Source organism: Papio anubis, chromosome 13 (genome assembly GCF_008728515.1).
Source record: "Papio anubis isolate 15944 chromosome 13, Panubis1.0, whole genome shotgun sequence".
NCBI lineage: Eukaryota > Metazoa > Chordata > Mammalia > Primates > Cercopithecidae > Papio > Papio anubis.
In genome coordinates this window covers 27,500,656-27,522,338 of record NC_044988.1, presented here as the reverse complement: position 1 = coordinate 27,522,338, position 21,683 = coordinate 27,500,656, and the positions used below count along the sequence as shown (strand labels likewise).

General features: G+C 38.9%; 1 protein-coding gene across 5 annotated transcripts in view; it reads left to right on the top strand.

Annotated features, from left to right (window-relative positions):
• C13H9orf135 (chromosome 13 C9orf135 homolog) overlaps positions 1–21,683 on the top strand; it is an 85,099-nt gene that overhangs the window by 27,319 nt on the left and 36,097 nt on the right. For 2 of the 5 annotated variants that reach the window (XM_017949920.3, XM_003911791.4), the window contains exons 3-4: positions 8,843–8,961; positions 10,196–10,264. In XM_017949920.3, coding sequence (XP_017805409.1) covers positions 8,843–8,961; positions 10,196–10,264 — 188 coding nt within the window. Of the gene's footprint in view, positions 1–8,842; positions 8,962–10,195; positions 10,318–14,781; positions 14,886–21,683 lie in introns of all 5 variants that reach the window. The other 3 variants (XR_001895924.3, XM_017949918.3, XM_031654143.1) reach the window with 3 other exon arrangements.

Here is a 21,683-nt window from a genome sequence, read left to right as displayed (position 1 = left end):
ATTTCCTGAATTATGTCCACACACATGCTGGCTAGCCCTATTCCCATCTGTTTCCCCTTCTGAATGCCTTCTTAACATTTTTTTTTTTTTTTTTTTTTTTCAAGATTGCTGCTGAATGGCTGCTTTGTCCATCCACCACATTTTCATTTAGCTGATTGAAGGTGTCCTTGTCCTTAAATGCTGCTGCAGGAGCTAATGTGAGCATCATTTATTTGTAGCAGAGTTTAAAATGGGACTTACTTTTGTCTACATTTTGGCTAAGGCTCTAAAAGTCTAAGAACAGAACAATAGCCTCATGTGCCAAAGTAAATAATTAGGTCACTTAAGCAAGATCCTCAAAGAAGATGGTGCTAATTGGCTCCCACTCACATGAGGGATATAAGATAATTGAAATGCAAGAAGCCTAAAGAGGAGTTTGTTAGTACAGAGAGGGTTTTGGAAAGAGTGTGCTCTAAGTCTCATCTCAAGGACCCTTGTGTGCCTCACGAAGTTAGACATAAGGCTCTGGTGACTGGTGAGAGGAAGCAGAGCAGAAAAGAGGGAGCCAGCTCCCTTAGAGGTGGAGCAAGGATGTATGAATCCTCGGGCCCAGATGTGCCTCTTGTGGATCCAGTATGGACCACGGGGAAGAAGAAAATGACATGGCGTCATTTCAGAGCCTGTGAAAGAGCACCTCATAGTGGGTGCCCAATAAATATTTGTAGAAGGAAAAAAGGGAGAGATGGGCGGGGCCTAGCTGGGTTTCCAGGAGCCAAGGCAAGACATTTAAGTCTAGCCAGAGGCATCTTCTATCATGGGACATGCCATTCAGTGTTCCCAGAGGTGATCCCAAAGTCTACCAGAACATCCCAAGAAAGTCATCTTTGAACATTCACCAGTGCCAGAGAGGGTCAAAGATAAACATGTCCAGGGGAAACCAAAGCAAGATTACATTCTGCCATTCCTGCATTTACCTCTCTGTCTTCCTCATCTCCACACATCCTTGGTATCAGTCCCCAAGGAGATAGAGGGAGGTGGGGAATAGGGAAGAAGTCCAAGTGGGATAATTGAGAAGAAGCCAACTGTGCCCCCTGTTCCCAATATAGTGGGCCAGGCCGAAGCAGCCCCAAGGTGGAGGAATGAGAATCTTTCCATGACGTGTGAAGTTTTGACTATTATATGGGACTGGCATTTTACTTACCTCAGTGAAAATCCTCTTGGGACAAAAGTAGCCAGAGAAGTTCTGTATTATCTGAGAGTAACAAGCAACGCCCTGGGACCTGTCTTATATTTCATCAAGGAGCGTGAGAAAGAACTAGTCCCTCCAAATGACTGCAGATGGGCAGTGATGGAGGAAAAGTAGGTTTGTTTTCTGATTGTACCTACTTGTTCAATGAGCCAGTTACCCTTTCGTATGTAAAAGAGCAGTCCATTCTTATCATATCTTCCTATCCCCTTTCCTTACTTTAGTTTTCTTCATGATACTTACGTTGCTGGACATATTTCAGACTTATTTAGTTGTTAATCATTTGTCACCCCCTGTTAGAATACAAGCTCTATGAAAGTGGGGACTTTGAGCTGTTTTGTTCCCTGTTTTATCTCCAGTTCCGAGAACAGTGCCTAGAACATAGTGGATGCTCAATAAGTATTTATGGAAGAAAGGGAAGAAGCAAGAAAGGAAGTAAGGGAGAGAGGAAGGGATGAAGGAAGGAAACAAAGAAAGAAGGTAGGAAGGAAGAGGAGGAGGGAGAAAGGGAAAAGAATAAAAGGAAGAAGTTCTACATTCAACAAACATTTTTTGAGGCCCCATTACTTTGCCACGCATAATGCTAAGTGCTAGGGTAGGAAACATAATTCAAAAATTGGTCCTCGTATATAAGGAGCTCATAGGTTCCTAGGGGAAATGGGAACACATAACCATGGTGGCAAAGGGTATGATGGATGCTAAGAACATCAGGATGCTGTGAGGTGCACCTGAACTGAAATGGGTTGGAGGAGGTTTGGGTATGGTTTCCTTTGAAGCTCTGGAGCTGAATCCTAAAGGAACCATCTCTTGGCAGAATCTGGAAACGTACCATTCAGGTTTCAATGGTGGGATAATTGATTTCCTACTTCAATGGTCCCTCAGGTTTCAGGAGGCCAAGTAAGGCCATTGGGGAAATAGATTCACAAGAGAACAGTAATTCAAGCCACTGGGCTTGCCCTGATTGTCTTATTCTAAGCTTAGTGGGTAATAGCATTCTAAACTGTGGTCTTTTACCTGGACTTTATTCAGGTGCTACATATCTCTACCAGGGTAAATTCCACGCAAACTAAAATCATCAAGAGTATGTCTACTATCGTTGCTTCAACTTGTAAAGCCTCTCACCCAAGGATCCTCACAACACTACCAGAGGCCCTATCACAATCACTTACGTTACCTTCCTAGCATGTGAGGCTGATACTAAAGTGAGAGCCACTGGGAGGACAAAGACCACTTCTGAGAAAGGGGTGCATGTTGAATCCTATAAATTTAGAAGGATTAAGTACAGAGCACATATGATGCTGTGTCATAGAAGCTGAGAACTTGTCAGACATAAATGAACAAAGAAATACATAAACAATTCATTAAACAGATTTTTCTTATACAGCTAGTGGCTCAATGCCAAGGCATTTTTGGAACTAACAGGACAACATTGTTGAGCAAATTAGGCTAATATTAACAGCATCACAGACAGTGTGGATTTAAAAATGGCAAATAAATGAATAGTACAAAAGTATATTAGTATTCATTTTATGAATAGATTAAGACTAGCCAAATAAGCCTAAATATGAGTTGTTTTAGTGAATAAAAATTTCATATTTGAAAACTAATGTTCCTAAAAGGGATACAAAGGATATAATTATACCAGATATGGGAAATTCAATTATTTACTTAACTGGTTCAAGTATTTTTTTCTTTGACATTGTAGGATAGTATTTTGACCAGTATAATCTCATAATCTTATAGATGCTTCTTGCATTCATATCTAAGCACCTGAAAGGGGTATACGGATCAAATGTTTATAAATGCAATAATTTTAAATGCCACTGCAGAGGAAAGGAAGATGTTTGGGGATAGTAGGCTGTTGAGCTAGGGTCTCCTCTTGCTTCCTGTCTCCATAATCTTGGAGCTTGCGGTTGATGTCACAGGTTTCAGCATTCTCTCCTGGAACAACTTTGGATCAGCTTTTCCAATATCACCACAATCACATCTGGCTTTCCTGTGTTAGGAATTCTGTATCACTTTTGGCCCACTGTGTGTACTTCCCCAGTTTTCTGCTGCATCTCTGAGTCTATTTATTCTAGCAAGTATCTTCTCTGTCATTTCCAGACATTTGGGATGGGAATGAAAGCGGGCCACCCAGCATTTTGATCCCATCACTTGCATTTGCTGCTCCTTTTCTACATCAGTAATCATGCCCTAATTTAACTCTTACAGAAATTAGACTTTAATTTTTCATGTATATTAGTCTGCTTAAGCAGGTGTAACTGTTATGTTGAACAAATGAGACTTAAATTGGGCAATCACGTGCACGTACGTACACACAGACCCGCACGCACAAACATGCAGAGACACACACATCCATATTTTTTGCCTCCACTGCCTATTTACCCTGCTTTATGGAGTCAGTTCTTCCTTTATGCCTGGACAAAATCCTATGCAGCTTCCTTAGATTTTACGGTCAATCTCAGATAATAAAAAGCCTATTGGTCACATGTCAATAATTAAAATATCTCATCAAAATGATGGATTTCATTTAGAGTTAAAGCTTTTCTCTTCCTCCAGCTATAGCCTGCTCTAGGCTGGTAAGTAGGCAGAGGGAAGTGGGTGTGAGGGGTAGGCCAGGTTGGATAATTTATTATTTCTCCACCTGCTCTGCTTTTCCTTTCCCCCAGACAATTAGAAGAGTCTTTTGTGCTTATTTTACTAATATTAAATATTTAATTAAGACTATTTTGTGACAAGAAGTGGTTTTGTTATCTCAGAGTGATCAGGAAAAAATGATACTTGTTATAAATTTATTTCTGCTAGAGACAGGAAAAGGAGCATCCCCTAAGCCAGGTGTGGTGGTGCACGCTTGTAGTCCTAGCTACTTGGGAGGCTGAGGCAGGAGGATTGCTTGAGCCCATGAGTTTGAGGCTGCAGTAAGCTATGAATGTGCCACTACACTTCAGCATGGATAACAGTGAGACCCTATTTCTAAAAAATAAAAATTAAAAAAAAGAAGAAGAAGAAGGAATAAGTTCACAAAAGCTTTCTTGAAGAGGTAGTTGTGGAAAACAATACAATTATTTTTCTGATTGCACCCTATGAGTCTCAGTTGTTCAAAATAATAGCGGTTACATTTTCAGAGGCCTCTCTTGGATCCTTTAGAATCTTTACATGGCACTGCTGAGTTAACCTAGATGTGAAACAGTGAGGATTTCCAAGGACAAAACTTCTGAGAAATAAGTATGGTCTTTGTGATTATTTTAAAAGATAATCAAACTTTTGTATTTTTTTTTTTTTTTTTTTTTGGCAATGGTGCAGAAAAGCTACAGTTGGTAGGGGGAATGCTGCTTAACAGACTAAAATAAGACTGTTCCTTAGTTATGACTGAAGATCTAAGATAATAGATGCCAACTCCTCCTTTATTCTAAGTAAGTGAGATGCCAACCCACTCATGCCAAACATGCAAATTATTTGGGCGGTAACTGAGTTTTGAGCTTCTTGGTGTCTCTTTCACCTTGATGATTTAAAAACAAACAAAAAGGTTGAAATCGAAGAGCTCTGGTCAAAAGAATTTAGAAGTTGGAGGAGTTGTCTGGAGAAAGAGTACATGCCGTGAATCCAACCCCTCTAATCTTCTAAGGGGTAGGGATGGGAAGTGTATCCCCTTAATTTCTACCCTGAGAGTGGGGCCTCAATGATACCACCCAGGGAACTTGATGCACTGGGGTCTCACTCATGCTTGACAAAAGGCTACAGACGGGAGGGTTCCAGAAGCAGCCTGTGGCATCAGAGGGAAAAGCTTGATGTGAGAAGTACCTGAGCTTCTCATATGGTTTGGCTCTGTGTCCCCACCCAAATCTCATCTTGTAGCTCCTATAATTCCCATGTGTTGTGGGAGGGACCCAGTGGGAGATAATTGAATCATGGTGGCAAGTCTTTCCCATGCTGTTCTCATGATAGTGCATAAGTCTCATGAGATCTAATGGTTTTAAAAACTGGAGTTCCCCTGCACAAGTGCGTGCGCTCTCTCTCTTTGCCTGCTGCCATCCGTGTAAGATGTGACTTGCTCCTCATTGCCTTCTGCCATGATTGTGAGGCCTCCCCAGCCTAGTGGAGCTGTAAATCCATTAAACCTCTTTCTTTTGTAAATTGCCCAGTCTTGGGTATATCTTTATCAGCAGCATGAAAACGGACCAACACAGCTTCCTTCACTGTGGGTCAGAGGAATATACTTTCTGGGTGCCTGTAAAGAACCCAGGAAAGAATTGTCAGTTGGGGATTATCTAAAATGAATCTTGCCAGAGGAACAGTCTGGTCAACCTGAAATATATAACCTGAGGAGAAGTCATAAGTGTTCTCCTCATTCCCTGTACCAGTCACCCAGGTTATGTATCTACTGAATTTTCTTCCCGTAAGTGCAGCACATATGGGAAGAGTTCGTTCTGGAAGAATAGAAATTGGGATTTAAAAATAATTCATACTCAGGAAAACAGGGAATATGAATGACATTATGAAATGAGCTTCCTTTATACATTAGATATTTTCTATATTATCATTTGTCTCAAGCTAGATTTTATTATGTAAATTAAATGGAAATTTTAGTGATTATCCTACGAGTTTGTGCTGTGCTAATTTAGCTATCTCACATACCAAATTGCCAATCTCCAGTCTGTGATATACATATATACAAAGCCCAAAAGACTTTTAAACATATGGAAGTGCTTTTATGAAGTACCATCCTTATGTCAGGTTATGAACATTTCTGCACCAAAGTGATTTTTTCACACTGAGATGGTGTAGGATTAGGTTTGCCTACATGCAACAGACACTGAAAATCAACAGAGGCTGTTCATATAGGGTTGTATTATTTCATGTAAAGGGTCTGGAGGATAGCAGGACTGGTATGAAAGTTCTATGTATTGTCAGAGACCAATTCCTTCCAGTTTTCTGCTCTGTCATCCTTGGGTAGGACTCAAGATGGCTGCTGGAAACCAGTCATTATGTCTGCATTCCAGGCAGCAAGAAGGAAAAGAACAGAATGACTTTTCCTGGAAGTTCTTTCCAGGAAACAACTATTTCCACTTATGCTCAATTGTCCAGAAGTAGTCACTGATCATATCTAAGAGTAAAATAATCTGAAAAATGTGGTCTGCAACACCAGGAACCCAGCTAAAGTTTGGGGATTCTATTGATGATGAAGAAGGAATGTCTAATATTGGGAGATAACATTTGCCACTGATACAGGAGACGGAAGTTAAGAGTTGTCTTTGGAGTCGGATGGCTTCTCTTTAATTCTTGGTTCTACCACTTACAGGGTTGTAACTTAAGTCAAGAGTCTCAAACTTTTCATGTCTTTATTTCCTTATGTGTAAAGTGAGAATTGTGGAGTTGTCACAAGCATTTAATGTGAAGATATTTAGAATGGTTTCTGGCCATGTGCTGTTATTACCATTATCCCCATGATTTACTATAACCTACTATGCTATAGCTAGTATAGCCTCTGGTGTTTGTTTGCAAATCTAGTCGTAGAACCTAGTATGATGCCTGGTACTTAATAGATGTGGATAGATGGATGAATGAATGAGGCAGACTGCATGAGTCTTAAATTGTGGAGGTTCTACTTTTTGGCTGATTTGCCTGGGCATTACTTAATCCCTTCCAGCCTTAGTTTTCCCTTTTTTTAAACAGAAATAAATTATACCAAGTGTTCTTCATTTGCACCTCCAGGTCCGCTCTCCACTCTTCTCACCCTGCTTTGTGCCAAGGAGACTGACCTCTAGGGTTCGCTGCAATGAGCTCCTTGCCTTCTGGCTTTCCACTGGGATGGGCCCGTGGGAGGCACTGGCAGGTGACCAGAGGTGGGAGGAGAGGGAGCTTGGACACTTATTCCTGTGATTTCCTCCCTGTAGGACCATGGTTTGGCAGTGGCTGGGTTTCTGTTCTGAAAGATACAACTATCAGGTGACCCTCACTTTATAGCTGTAGGTTGTTCTGAGTTACAGTAACTGTTCCACCCCAAGGTTCTCCACTATTGCTATCCTCAGGGTTCTTCAATAGTGTTGATTTGCTTAATGGTTCCCACACGTTTATAAAGAGTTCTCCTCAGTTCCCAATTTGATTGTTTTTCCCTTCTGAGACCATGACTGATATTAATACATAACACTCAGAGGGTTGCTTTGAGAAGGTATTAAAATAATGCATTTAAAGTGCTTAGTACATTGTCTGGCACAGAATAAGCACTCATTCTGCTCCACTAATGCTATGATTATCTGTTTCCTTTTACTCCTCTATTTTATGTTTGGCAATATCTTTGTTTCATATGATTTTCAAAGAGTTGGTTGATTTGCTGAAATATTTTACTGTTAAAAATCATCAGAGCATATCTAAGCTTAATTTTTACACTTGATCTTAGCCAAAAGGCTGAGAAGCAATCTAAGCTTAATTTTTTGGTTTATCTTATACCTTCAAACAAAGTGGTGGCTACTAATTTTTTCTCAAAAGATTTTTTTTTGCTGTTAAAATAAATAAGACCCAATGTAGTGTCATCTACCATTGACTTTGGAGTCTGAACATCTAAGAAAAAGAGTAGTTGAGCTAAGTGTATATGGATCAAAGCTGGGAAATTTGGCTGGGAGGATAGTAATTCAGGAGGTTGAGGTCTTAGAGAGCAGTGCTCTGAGAAGCCAAGGATCTAGAGAGCCATGGAGTAGACCAGGGAACCAGCACCAGAGACTTAATCAAAATGATTTTGACTAGGCTGGACTCCCAGTTACAGCAACACCTTTTTACTAAAGCAAAATGGACCCAAAGCGTCAGACTATAGCCATGATACTCTTGCAGTTGAAGGCTCTGGTTTTCTAAAGAGTGGTCTCTCTTTAAAAACAAACAAACAAGCAAACAAACAAACAAACAAGAAACAGAAAATCTAGTAGTAGTAATGTGTTCTGAGACTTCATGAATATCTTGGGGAATCTAGTCTTTCAGATAAAGTAATGGATTTTCTTGGTGATGAGTTCTGGTTCTTGGCTCTGAACCTCCAGCTTCATGATCTTCTAGAATTTTGTATGGAGAAAATATTGAATCCCTCACATCCAATTTTGTTCCTAAGATCCCTGAGATGCTACCCTTGATGTTTCTGCAATTGGTTTGAGTACATCTTACAGTTGGCAGATTTTCCACATAGCAATAATTGCTTAGTAATTAATTGAATTATGCTCTATGCTAGAGAATGAATAATAATGATGACGATGATGATGATATCTGAAGTCCTTGTAATTTACAAAGGGATTGCTACAAACATTTTCCTTCTTAGGGTTTTTAAAATATACCAACCCTGAGAAGGATAAAGAAGGAAATAGAAAGTAGGTAGAGTTAGTATATTTAATTGAATGCAGTTCTTTCTGTTTCGTAGAAATACTAATTTGCTTTTTATTTCCCAATAGCATACAGTAATTGCTATTTTTACGTATTTATGATGAAACAGTTGACAGCTATGAGCTATCACCTATTTTTAATGTCAACTAGAGTCAACAATTAAAATCAGAATGTACTTCAATAAACACATGTTTTAGTAATTGACCGTTTTTAGTGAGAATTCATTTTTCTTAGATGTGGCTTCTATGTTTCCAGATGTGGGTATCAGAAACACATGAAAAGTTGTCACAAGTGTGTTTAAACACAGAATGGGCTGAAATGAAGAGCAAGGCCTTATTGAATGAGGAAACAGTGAGCTCTGGGATTATCGAAAGGTATTCTTAATACTTTTCTTTACTTATAGAATATGGACATGCAGAAAGGACTTGTATAAGTAGCAAAAAAGTATAGTGACCCCAGTTCCACACTAAAGGAACACATCAAGCACATTTGTCTCAAGCTTCCATGCTTTCTGCTCATGCTGATCTCTCTCTGTCTGGGAGTTTCTTTTCCTCAATTTTTTACCAATCAACTCTCTACTTATTCTGGGTCCAGCTAAAATGCCGTTTCCTCTTTATATGTGGTGTTTTTTTTTTTTTTTTCTGGCCCAGGGTTCTGACTATCCAGGTTTGAACCCCAGCTCTACAATTTACTGTAAAAGTTTTTTGGTGTTTATAACCCAGCTTGTTCACCTGTAAAATGAGAATTACAAAAGCATCTACTTCGTAGGGTTGTTATGAAATTTAGATGAAATAAAGTATGAAGTGTGCATAGAAGTGTTGCCTGACATGCAGTAAAAATTAGGTAAGCTGTCATTAATCAGAATTAATTGCTTTTCTATTTTTGTCCTCTGAGTATTTTATGTCCTACATGACAGTTGGACTTGCATTCTAGTTATTTATATGGAGGCATTTCCTCAGGAATAGAGAGTTCTTTGAGGATAGAAGCTCTTTCTTCGTCATAGCTGTCATCCTGCATCCTGGCACAGTGCCTCCCCATGGAAGTGTATGACACATAGCCTTTGTCTTATACTGTAATTGTTGAAAAAGGCAGTCAAAATAATGACAAAAATGCTAAAATTTCCATTGACTTGTTGAGACATTTTGTTTTATAAAGTTCATGAAAGTTGCAAACATGAAAACTCTTTAAAAAGTAATCACCATAAAAATCCAACCCTAAATTAGTTTTTGTTTTGTTTTTTTTGACATGGACCCTTTCTCTGCCGCCCAGGCTGGAGTGCAGTGGCATGATCTCGGCTCACTGCAACCTCCCGCCTCCCGGGTTCAAGCAATTCTCCTGCCTCAGCCTCCTGAGTAGCTAGGACTACAGGCGCATGCCGCCACGTCCGGCTAATTTTTTTTTTATTTTTAGTAGAGATGGGGCTTCACCATATTGCCCAGGCTGGTCTTGAACTCCTGAGCTCAGGAAATCTGCCTGTCTCGGCCTCCCAAAGTGCTGGGATTACAGGCATGAGCCACTGCGCCCAGCCCCTAAATTAGTTTTACATGGGTTTGAAAGTTTACACATTACACTCTAATAAGTTTTCTAAAAAATGTTATCTTGTTTTAGGATCACCGGATTGCCTGCCACAGGTTTTGGAGCTGTCTTTCCTAGACATCCACCAGATCGGAACAAAATGTTAGTAGTCCCTAAACTGCTACAATTGTACGCAATGTTTCCTGATTCAGAAGGTTTGTTTGCAGGGGTGAAGGTATGAGAGGGTGAGCCAAGGTCAACAAAATGCCCTTTACATGACATCTTCAATTTGCCTTTAACCAAATATTTTCTCCATTCACATGCATAGCATTAATAACAATAATAATACAACAGTAAATCCTCACTATTTGCAGATTCTGTATTTGTAAATCTTTTTTCTCTGTAAAATTTACCTATTTGCATCCCCCAAGTCAATACTCATGGTTCTGTCATGGTCATTTGTGGACATATGCAGAGTGGTAAAAAAGGGAAGGCACCAGATATGTACAATCCCAGCTGAGGTCGAACAGGGTGATGCCCTGCCTTCTTGTTTCAGCTCTCATTCTATAAACGTGTTCTTTTCACAGTCTATTCAGTGTCACATTTTTCAAACTCTTATGCTTTTTGTTGGTGATCTCGTTTAAGACATCCCTCAAGCGTGGTGCTGAAGTGCTGCCATGTTCCTTAGAGCAAGAAGGCTGTGATGTGCCTTTCAGAGAAAACACATGTGTTAGACAAGCTTGATTCAGGCATGAGTTGCAGTGTTGTTGGTCATAAGTTCAAAGGTGATAAATCAAAAAATAAGATGTCTTTAAGCAGAAACAGACATTAAACAAAGTTTTGTATTGATCGAGTGGTGAAAATGTGACCAGAGGCTTGCAGGAACCTAACCCTACATTTCCCCTAAGATCAATGGTTCAATATTTGCTAATTCAGTGTTTCAGCAACTTTGTAGAACATTACTATGAACAAACAGAACTGACTTTACAGCAAGAGACTATTTTTACTGATATAAGAGATAAGTCTATTTTGGCAGGGAAGCATGAATTCTTACTAAAAAAGAAAAAAAATCTTATCCACTCATCTTTCTAAATATAAACTTTCATTATGTACAGTAAGTGATGTGGAAATACATTTATAAGTATGACAAAATTCTAAGGATTGCATTGTGCATTATGGGGTTGTTATGAAGATTAAGCAAGTTAATAGACATCAAACAATTAGAGCAGTAATTGATGCATGCATACTAAATTCTTTGCTGGACATGGTGAACCTTTCAGTTTATAAACTCATATCAGTTCAGAGAAATTTTCTTGATTTATTTTATTCTTGGCCTACTGTGTTTTCTCTGTTCTCTCTTTTGGAAATCCTTTATTTGAATGTTGGATTTCTTTTCCTGATCCTAAAACTTTCCTGTCTTTTTTCAGCCTTTCTTTTTGGTCTTTACGATCTACTTTCCTCTCTGTTTCTTCAACTCTACCCTTGAATTATCTTTTTGTTTTCTGAATCCTTTTGTTTTTGTAGGATTTTTTTGTTTTGTTTTGTTTCATGACTTCAGTATCTTCCCTTTTCTATCTGAAGATGTTAGTGAAAGTTTTAATGATAGCTTAAAATTTTTTTTTTCTTCCCCATGCATACTCTCTGTTTTCTCCAAGATGTCTTTTATTCTGTTTTTTATTTTTGGTATGGTATCCATCTTCCACGCTAGAGGCATTTTCCTTAGGCACCTGCTAATCAGTCCTCTGCTCATGATTAAGAGATGGGGCTCCGAGCCTGTGAGTGAGGCTTACTGCCTTGGAGATTCCCTGGAGGAATCTAGGTGGGTCATTATTTCAAAGAAACCCTAGTACCAGTACAGTCATGCATTGTGTAATGTTAGGGATATGTTCCAAGAAATGTGTTGTTAGGTGATTTCATCGTTGTGTGAACATCATAGAGTGTACTTATACAAACCAGATGGTCTAGCCTACTACACACTGAGGCTAGATGGTAAAATCCATTGCTCCTAGACCTTCAACCTGTACAGCATATTACTGTACTGAACAGTGTAGGCTATTATAACACAGCGTTAAGTATTTATGTATCTAAACATATCTAAACATAAAAAAAGGTGCAGTAAAAATACAGAATGAAAGATAAAAAATGGTACACCTGTATAGGGCGCATGCCATGCATGTACCCTGCAAGACTGGAAGTTGCTCTGGGTGAGTCCATGAGTGAGCAGTGAGTCTATGAATGTGAAGGCCTAGGACATTACTAAATACTACTGTAGACTTTATAAACACTGTATACTTAGGCTACACTAAATGTATAAAACAATTTTGTTTGTCTATTTTGCATTGTTGTAAAGGAATACCTGAGACTGGGTAGTTTATAAAGAAAAGAGGTTTATTTGGCTCACAGTTCCACAGGCTGTATAAGCATGGCACCATCATCTGCTTGGCTTCTGGTGAGGCCTCAGGAAGCTTTTACTCATGGCAGAAGGTGAAGGGGAGGTGGGAATGTCACATGGCAACAGAGGGAGCAAGAGAGAGGGGAGGAGATGCCAGGGTCTTTTTAACTACCAGATCTCATGTGAACTCTCCTTACTGCAAGGAGGGCACCAACCCACTCATGAGGTATCTACCCTCATGACCCAGACACCACTCATCCGATCCCCACCTCCAACACTGGGGATCACATTTCAGTATGAGATTTGGATAGGTCAAACATCAAAAATACATCAACAATATTTGCCTTTCTTCAAAAAGACATTTACTTTAGCTTATTGCACCTTTTTTACTTTATAGCTTTTTTTTTTTTAACTTTTGGACTCTTTTAGCAACACTTAGCTTAAAACGCAAACACATTGTATAGCTGTATAAAATATTTTCTTTCTTTATATCCCTATTCTGTAAGCTTTTTATTATTAAACAATTTTTTTTAACTTTTACAACTTTTTTCTTAAAAATGAAGACACAAACACACACCTTAGCCTAGGCTTACACAGGGTCCAGATCGTCAATATCACTGTGTCCACCTCCACATCTTGAGCTACTGATAAGCCTTCAGGGGCAATACCATGCATGGAATTGTCATCTCTTGTGATAACAATGCCTTCTTCTGGAATACCTCCTGAAGGACCTGCCTGAGGCTGTTTTACGGTTCACATTTTTTTTAATAAATAGAAGAAATATACTCTAAAATAGTGATAAAAACCATAGTATAGTAAGTGCATAAACCAGTAATAGTTGTTTATTATTGTTATCAAGTATCATTATATACTGTACATAATTGTATGTGCTCCACTTTTATATAGCTAACAGCACGTACGCTTGTTTACACTAGCATCTCCACAAATATGAGAATAATGCATTGTGCTAGGATATTACAAAGGCAACAACATCAATAGAAATTTTTCAGTTCCATTATAATCTTATGGAGTCTTCATAGTACCTACTGTCCAGCCTGTTGTTGACTGAAATAGCATTATTTGGCATGACTCTATTTTAGTCTCTCCTTTTGGGCTGGTCGTATTCCCAGACAAGCCTCTTCAATCTCCCTTCTGAAGGGTGAAGAGTGGGCTGGTGCCTGTGTTCTTAGAGTGAGCAAGACAATTGGACAGGGACATCAATATGAATACTGCATAATGTATGGTCACTGAATTGAATCGTGTTTTTGATTAAGGACTTTCTTACCCTACAGATGAATAAATTTCTAGCTTTCTGCTAAGGAAGGGGAGGGGCAGTTACCTGGCAGTGGGGGAAGAGCTTGGGAGCATCACCTGCTTTTCAGATAGCTCTCCCCACAGGCCTTTGCTGACTTAGGATTCATTCAGCTTTCTTCTAAGTCAGGAACCACTTGTCCATCTTCTCTTGAGTTTCCAAAATTTGTTTCTCTTGTCCTTTCTCCTATTCTCCATATTGTGGGTTTAAAAAAAAAACACTTTCTTAAGTCTCTTTACTGTGGTTTTAGTGGAGCTTTTTGAGGAAGCAAGATTCGATGCTCATCTTAACTCTGATGTTATCAAGTCTCACCTGATTTGCCACCTCCTCCAGAGGACCTTCCCATACCTACTGCCGCCCCATCCCCAATAACTTGGTTAGGTTCCTCACTGTGGGTGCCCATAGCACTGTATGCTTCTTTTATGCAAACACTATTAATATTTGTTGCAATTGTTTGCATTCTTCTCGTTCTTGCTCAATTCAATGCTCTGAAGGGAAAGACTATCACAACTCTGTCCCCAGTGCCTAAAGAGAGCCTAACCTGCAGCAAATACACCACAATTATCTCCTGAGTTAATAGATTAATTATTTCTGACGTTGAACAGCAAATTATAATAGAAGGGGGTTTGGCTAATTCCTATTTTATTTGATTTAGGGGTTCAAGGCCTTTAGAGCCAAAAGTTGTTCTCAATTCTTTTTGGTAAATGCATTTGAAGACATAGTTTCTTTTAGAAAATCAGCCCTCATTAGTTTGAATTGCTAGAATTACTCATTTGTTTTATGTGATTCATGAGTATTAACAAGGAGATAAATACATGAACACCTTCAAACAGCCCCTACTAATTCCATATGTAATTCTTTCTTTCAGTTAATATACACTAATTATAGAATGTTTCATACAGTAGAATGCTGTGGTGTTTTAGAATCTGCTCTCTTGAATATTAAATAATCTTTTGCTTCTTGCCAACTCTACAGCTCTGCAAGTTAAATGTCAACTTTAAAAGGCAATGAATAAGAATGAGTTTGCTCAATGGACCAAAATATGCTTCAACTTATAAAAGAAAGACTGTAATCATAAGGTAAATTTAAGGTTTAGGTTACCTCTTAAGGGAGAAAAATTAGAATAAGGTATAGCTTTGTTATTAAGGAGACATTAGGTTGATGGACTTATCTTAATTTTTAGATAATGTCCATTATGCTGAAATGGCATTTGACTGACTCTCTTTCTCATAACTCAACCTATGTCCCACCTACTTTATTTTGGACCAGTGTGAAGAAGACATAACACCTTTCCCCCATCAGTGGGTAGCAAACATCTCAATGACACTAATTGAAAATCAGAACAGCTAGAATGTTTGACACCACCAGAACTTGTCACTCCTGACCTTAACTAAAGAAAAGGGCTCGGTGAATAATTCCTTCCACGTGCATCACAGATGGAGGAGATGGATGAAAAATAAATTTCAATATAGGGAACAGTTAGGATGACACTAAAGTGATTATCAGAGACTTAAACTTTAAAAATGAAATTTATAGACTTTGAGTCTGGATAGAGCTTATCTAGAACTAAAGCTATTGGTTTCCTTGAGAGCTGGTCTCAGTCCCATCAGTGAGTCTCCAAGGAACTGACAGTGGCCTGTGATGGGCAGAGTGAGAGTCAAGGAGGTTCAAAGACCTCTCAGACATCAACAATGCCTGTTTGGTCTCAAACTATTAATAATACAAATGCATGTGTAGGGAGTCTCTAACATGGATAACTTATGCGACATGGATAGAGACAGTAGAGGAATAGAAACGTAACAAGAGGCACGTTTCCTTTATGGCATATAGGAAAAGTGGATGGGAATGTGAATATAGTAAGCAAGTCAATTTAAGAGTTTTTATTTGCCTTCCTACCTGATTCTTGGGCATTCTCAAGTAACTTTTACTTAATTTGAAAGTACACTTTACATCAGGTATAACTGACGAGTTGATGGATGCAGCACGCCAACATGGCACAAGTATACATATGTAACAAACCTGCACGTTATGCACATGTACCCTAGAACTTAAAGTATAATAATAAAAAAAAAAAAAGAAAAGAAAAGAAAAAAGAAAGTACATTTTACGAGGCATGGAAAACAAATTCACTAATTATCAAAAGGCCCCGTATATCTGATTATTTAATATAAAATCATTTTATGATTTGTTCACAGAACCAGATGATTGTAGCTAATTCATTCTAGGAAGTAAGGTTTTCCATGTACAAATATCTGGGCTGTGTCTACAACTATTAAACAAGCAGTCAGACACCAAACCAGCAAAACGAACAACAACCAGAACTGTATCAAGCAGATCCAATTTTGAAAGGGAGATGTAGTAATAGATATAATTTTGTGTTACGATCTTATTTCTCAGAAGTCCTCATTTAAATATACACATAGAGTTCCTTCTCTATTCCCACTGTTTCACTTGACTTCACTTTTTTTTCTCTCTTTAAAAAAAAGAAAGGAAAAAATATATATACACATATAAACATGTGTGGTCCCAAGATAATGGTCCACAGAAGAAGTCAGTTTTTTTTTGTTTGTTTGTTTTGTTTTTTGTTTTTTTTTTTGATAGGGAAAAATCAGTTCAGGTAGCGTATTTGCTGTGTGAGAAGTAGGTCCGTGGGGTCCTGAGTTTGAGGGCTCCTCAGGAGTACTGAGTTCCTACTGGAGGCTGGAGAAGCACCCGAGGTAGAACTCATACAAAGTCAGCCCTAACTACTGTACCTTGTTGTTTTCACCAAATTTGATTGCCTCCTGGTGGTAGTAATTAGTGCATATTGTTGAAATTTCATAATAAATGATTCCACAATTCATCCAAACATTTATGTAATCCACATAATGGGAGAAGAAAGAAATTAATAGTGTTTGGGATCACTGAGTAGCTTTTGGAAATTGCGTGTGGTCGTGGCCGGGCGGGGAGGGTGTTTGCTTTTTTCAGAAAGAACATGGTATAGAAAAATAGGATAGAAAACCTGGGTTCTACTTCTGGGCCTGCAATAAACCTGCTACGTGACCGTGTGCTGCCTAATAGCCCTCTCTGGACTCCAGTTGTTTCCATTTGCAAAATGAGGGGATTGAACCAAATGATCTATAAAGTCCTTTCCCACTCTAAAATTTTATGGCTGTAGGAGAAAGGCATCTATAGTTTCTATAGTTGCATAAATGGGCAAGTTAAATGAGGCCCAAAAGTAGTTCAGGCAGTTAAGTGTTCATTGTTGGGATAGAGCACTTATCCATATGTGTGTGGAGTGGTCACTTCACAGTAGCAGTAGCAAGCCTGGGCCACAGTTTAAATTCTTCCCTTTTATTCCTCGCTCTGAGACATTAGCATCTATAAAATCTTTGGCACTCTTCAGAGGAAAGCGACTACATATAAATAGTAAGAAGGATTTTTTCTTTTCTCAAAGTATAGTACAGGAAATTTATTTTCTTTTCTACTTATGCATTTGTGCTGTGGTTTGTCTCCTGGTAAAATATTACTCAGTTGTTGAACATTTTGCCAGATGAAAAAAGTTTAAAAAGTTACCCTATGGTGATGATGATATGGTATGATTTGTGTCCCCACCCAAATCTCATCTTGAATTATAATCCCCATAATCCCCACGTGTCAAGGCAGAGACTGGGTGGAGACAACTGGATCATGGGGGCAGTTTCCTCCATGCTGTTCTCTTGATAGTGAGTGAGTTCTCACCAGATCCGATGGTTTTATAAGGGCCATTTCCCCCTTCGCTGACTCTTCTCTCTCCTGCTGCCCTGTAAAGAGGTGCCTTCCACCATCATTGTAAGTTTCCTGAGGCCTCCCCAGCCATGTTGAACTGTGAGTCAATTAAACCTCTTTTCTTGACAAATTACCCAGTCTTGGACAGTTCTTTATAGCACTGAGAGAATGAACTAATACAGATGAGGAGGAGGGTAACAACAAAAATAAGCAAAGAGGAGAGTTGGGTGATGAAAGGCCATGAGGGTGAGACAGGCTTGAATTCAGTTATTGATTCTCCAACTTATTCATTGTAGGACCTTTCATTTTTGTCTGGCCGGCTTTCTTCTTTTGGACAACATCTTCTCACCTATTCAGTGTAATTTGACTAGGCCATATTACGGATGGCTGACTCTGTTCCCCATTTCTACCTCCCCACAAGCCTAAGTATTGGGCACAAGATCCAGACCAGGCTGTTCAGAGGATAGTTATTAGAGTTCTAGAGAAGATGCCCTCTTCTTCTCCAGTTGCAAGTTACAGAGGACATCCCGCTTCTGTGGGAGTATCTGTGTAAAAATAAAGTTAAGCAGAGGTATGGGAAAAGACAGTTCTGATTATATTCTTCTTATATGAGCTGATATTTTCCTTTAATTTTAACCTATTAAGTTTGAGTTGGATTTCTATAACTTATACTAATACTGATAAAAGCAAACACTTACATGATGCTTATTATGTACCAGGCACTATTCTAAGTGTTTTATGTATGTTAACTCAGTGCTCCCTACAAAAACTCCATGAATTGGTTTCATCATTATCTGCATTCTGTGATGGGAAATACAGAAGCACAGAGAAGTAAATAACATGTCCAAACTCTCACAGCTGGCCAGGGATAATGGCCAGTATTTGAGCTGAGATAGTTTAATGCCAAAGCTCACAGCCTCTTCTGTGCTGCTTCTCTGATTAACAGGCCAACTAAGAGACCTCTGGCACACACTTAAGTTTCCTGAACATCACTTACCTCTGTAAACATGGAGAGAATAATTGCTATATTTAGGAAGGCCAGGCCTTGAGCACTGGATTAGTCAGTATGCTCCGAGAAACAAAACCAATATGATATATATGAGGAGATTTATTATGTGCTTACATGGTTATGGAAGCCAAGAAGTCCTACCATCTGTCTTCTGTAAGCTGCAGGGCTAAGAAAGCCAGTGGCACAATTCACTTAGAGTCTGAAGGCTGGAGAGCCAGGGGAGATGATGGTGTAACTCCTGGTTCAACTCTGAAAGCCTGAGAACTAGTGGGACTGATGATGTAAATCCCAGAGTTCAAATGCCAGATAACTAGGAGCTCAGATGTCCAAGGTCAAGAGAAAATGGATATTCTAGCTCAAGAAGAGAGAAAATGAACCCTTCCTCTTTTTGTTCTGTTTAGGCTCTTCATGAATTGGATGACGTCTACCTACATTGGTGAGGGCAGATCTTCTTTACTCAGTCCACTGATCCAAAAGCTACTCTATTTTCTATTAGCAAAATAGATGGACAGAAACAGACAGAAATAATGTCTTACCCACTATCTGGGCATTCTTTGGCCCAGTCATGTTGACACATAAAATTAGCCATGACAAGTACTAAGCTTATAAAGGAAATACTGGTGAAAAGTTATTTATCCATTTTGAAATTTCTCAAATCAAATGTTCCATTTCTTAAACTACCTGGGCTCCTGGTTCCTTAGACATGCCTAGGTCCTGGCTTGACATTTTTGCCCTGTGAGGCGGCAATGCTACCTGAGTGCATATCACCAACCTGAATTTCCTGGAATGGATGGCTTGGCTGGTACTGAGTGGTGATGGCTTTCTAGTTGGCAAGTTTACTGAATTAATTTCAGAGTCAACCTAAATGCAATTTTTCTTTGCGTCATCCTTGCATATAGGATATCTCTCCTTAGCTGATGTATGTTGAAGTCAAATGACCGAGGAGGTGGGATATTGGTGTTAGTATTTGGGGTTGTGACTCAGGTCCTGATGAGTTTGGTTTGGAATTTGGATTGTGTGCCTTGGCAAAGGATATTTTAACAGCAGGTAACAATAAACGATTCTATCACTATCCTTGCATTGTAATTCAAATAATTTGATAAGAAAATATATGTGAAAGCACATGATATAGTACCCGTTAGATCTGAAGTTTTGGCATCCCGATGGGCTGATGGCTGACTCAGACCATCCTTTGTTTCCTGTAGGTCTTTATTGAGTCTAACTTTATTACAGTAGCCATTCAAGTTATATCTGCCAAGTGGAAAGTCAGGTTTCTTTGTAGTTTTGAGTGTGCTCAGTGAGGCTCTAAAACTAGCATTATGAAGATAGGCTTATATGATTTATCTTGTGGTCACTAGTTTGCAGAGATGGCCACAGCACTTTGTTCCCTCCCTGAACATGCGTGCTGCTGCTCCCAGGAAGAGGCTGAGGTTATTTGCCCTCTGCACCCGGGCTGGCCTGGTGACTGGTTTTGATTAATAGAATGCGGCAGAAATGATATCCTGGATTTCTGAGTACAGACATTAAGAAAAATAGTAGTTTCTACTTTCTGATTCTCAGATCCTAGCTGAAATGCTGTGAGAAGCCCAAGACACATGGAGAAACCACATGGAGGAGAATCAAGGCTTGTGTTTGACAGCTCCAGTGAAGCTCCCAGACAATAGACAAAACAAACTGGAGCCATGTGAATGAACTGTCTTGGATCATCCAGCCCAATCAAACCTCTGGACAACTGTAGCTCTAACTAACATCACATGGAACAGATAAACCACCCGGCTGAACTAATCATTCCACAGAATAATCAGAGATAATAAAATAGTTGTTATTTTAAGTTACTTTTAAGTCATAACAATAGGTAATTGAAACAACCTTCATATCTCTTAATACCATCTTATATGGTCATTTCTTCTGATATTAAGCCTATAGGTATAGTTTTTGCCATTTTTAATCTATCAGAGATGCAAGAAGTTCAAATTGTGGGGACTGATGAGCTAATAAAACAATGTGCACAATAATCAACTCAAAATGGACTAAAGATTTTAGTGTAAGACCTGAAACCATAAATCTCCTAGAATAAAACATAGAGAGAAACCTTCTTGACATTGGTCTTGGAAAAGAAATGATTTTTTGGACAGACATCAAAGGTAAAGGCAGCAAAAACAAAGCAAACAAACAAAAACAAAAATGAGACTACATCAAATAAACCAAAAAAACGCTTCTTCACTGCAAAAGAAACAAAAATGAGGCTGGGCGTGGCGTCCCCAGCACTTTGGGAGGCCAAGGGCAGTGGATCACTTGAGGCCAAGAATTTGAGATCAGCCTGGCCAACACGGTGAAACCCCATCTCCACTAAAAATACAAAAATTAGCTGAGCATAGTGGCATGTGCCTGTAATCCCAGCTACTCGGGAGGCTAAGGCAGGAGAATAACTTGAACCTGGGAGGCAGAGGTTGGAGTGAGCCGAGATCATGCCATTGCACTCCAGCCTTAGCAACAGAGTGAGTGAGACTCCGTCAAAAAAAAGAAAAAAAGAAAAAGAAACAAAAAATGAAAAGCCAACCTATGGATGAGGAGAAAATATTTGTAAGCATATATCTGAAAAGAGCTTCATATCCAAAATTTACAAGGAACTCATACAACTTATTAGTAAAAAAAAAAAAAAAAAATAGCCTGATAAAATGAGCAAAGGACTTAAATAGGCATTTTTCCAAAGACGACACACAAATGGCCAATAGGTATTTTAAAAGGTGTTCAACATCACTAATTACCAGGCAAATATAAATCATAACCACAATGAGATATCACCTCATGCCTGTTGGGATGACTATTATCAAAAAGACAAAAGATAAGTGTGGGCAAGCATGAGGAGAAATTGGAAACCTTGAACACTGTTGGTGGGTGTGTAAAACGGTACAGCCATTATGGAAGAAAGTATAGAAGTTCCTTAAAAATAAAAAGTAGAACTACAATATGATTTATCAGTCATGCTTCTGGGTACACATCCAGAGGAAATGAAACCAGCATCTTGTAAAGGTATCTGTACCCCCATCTTCATTACAGCATTATTCATAATTGCCAAGATACAGACTCAACCTAAGTATCTTGATGGATATTATTTCAC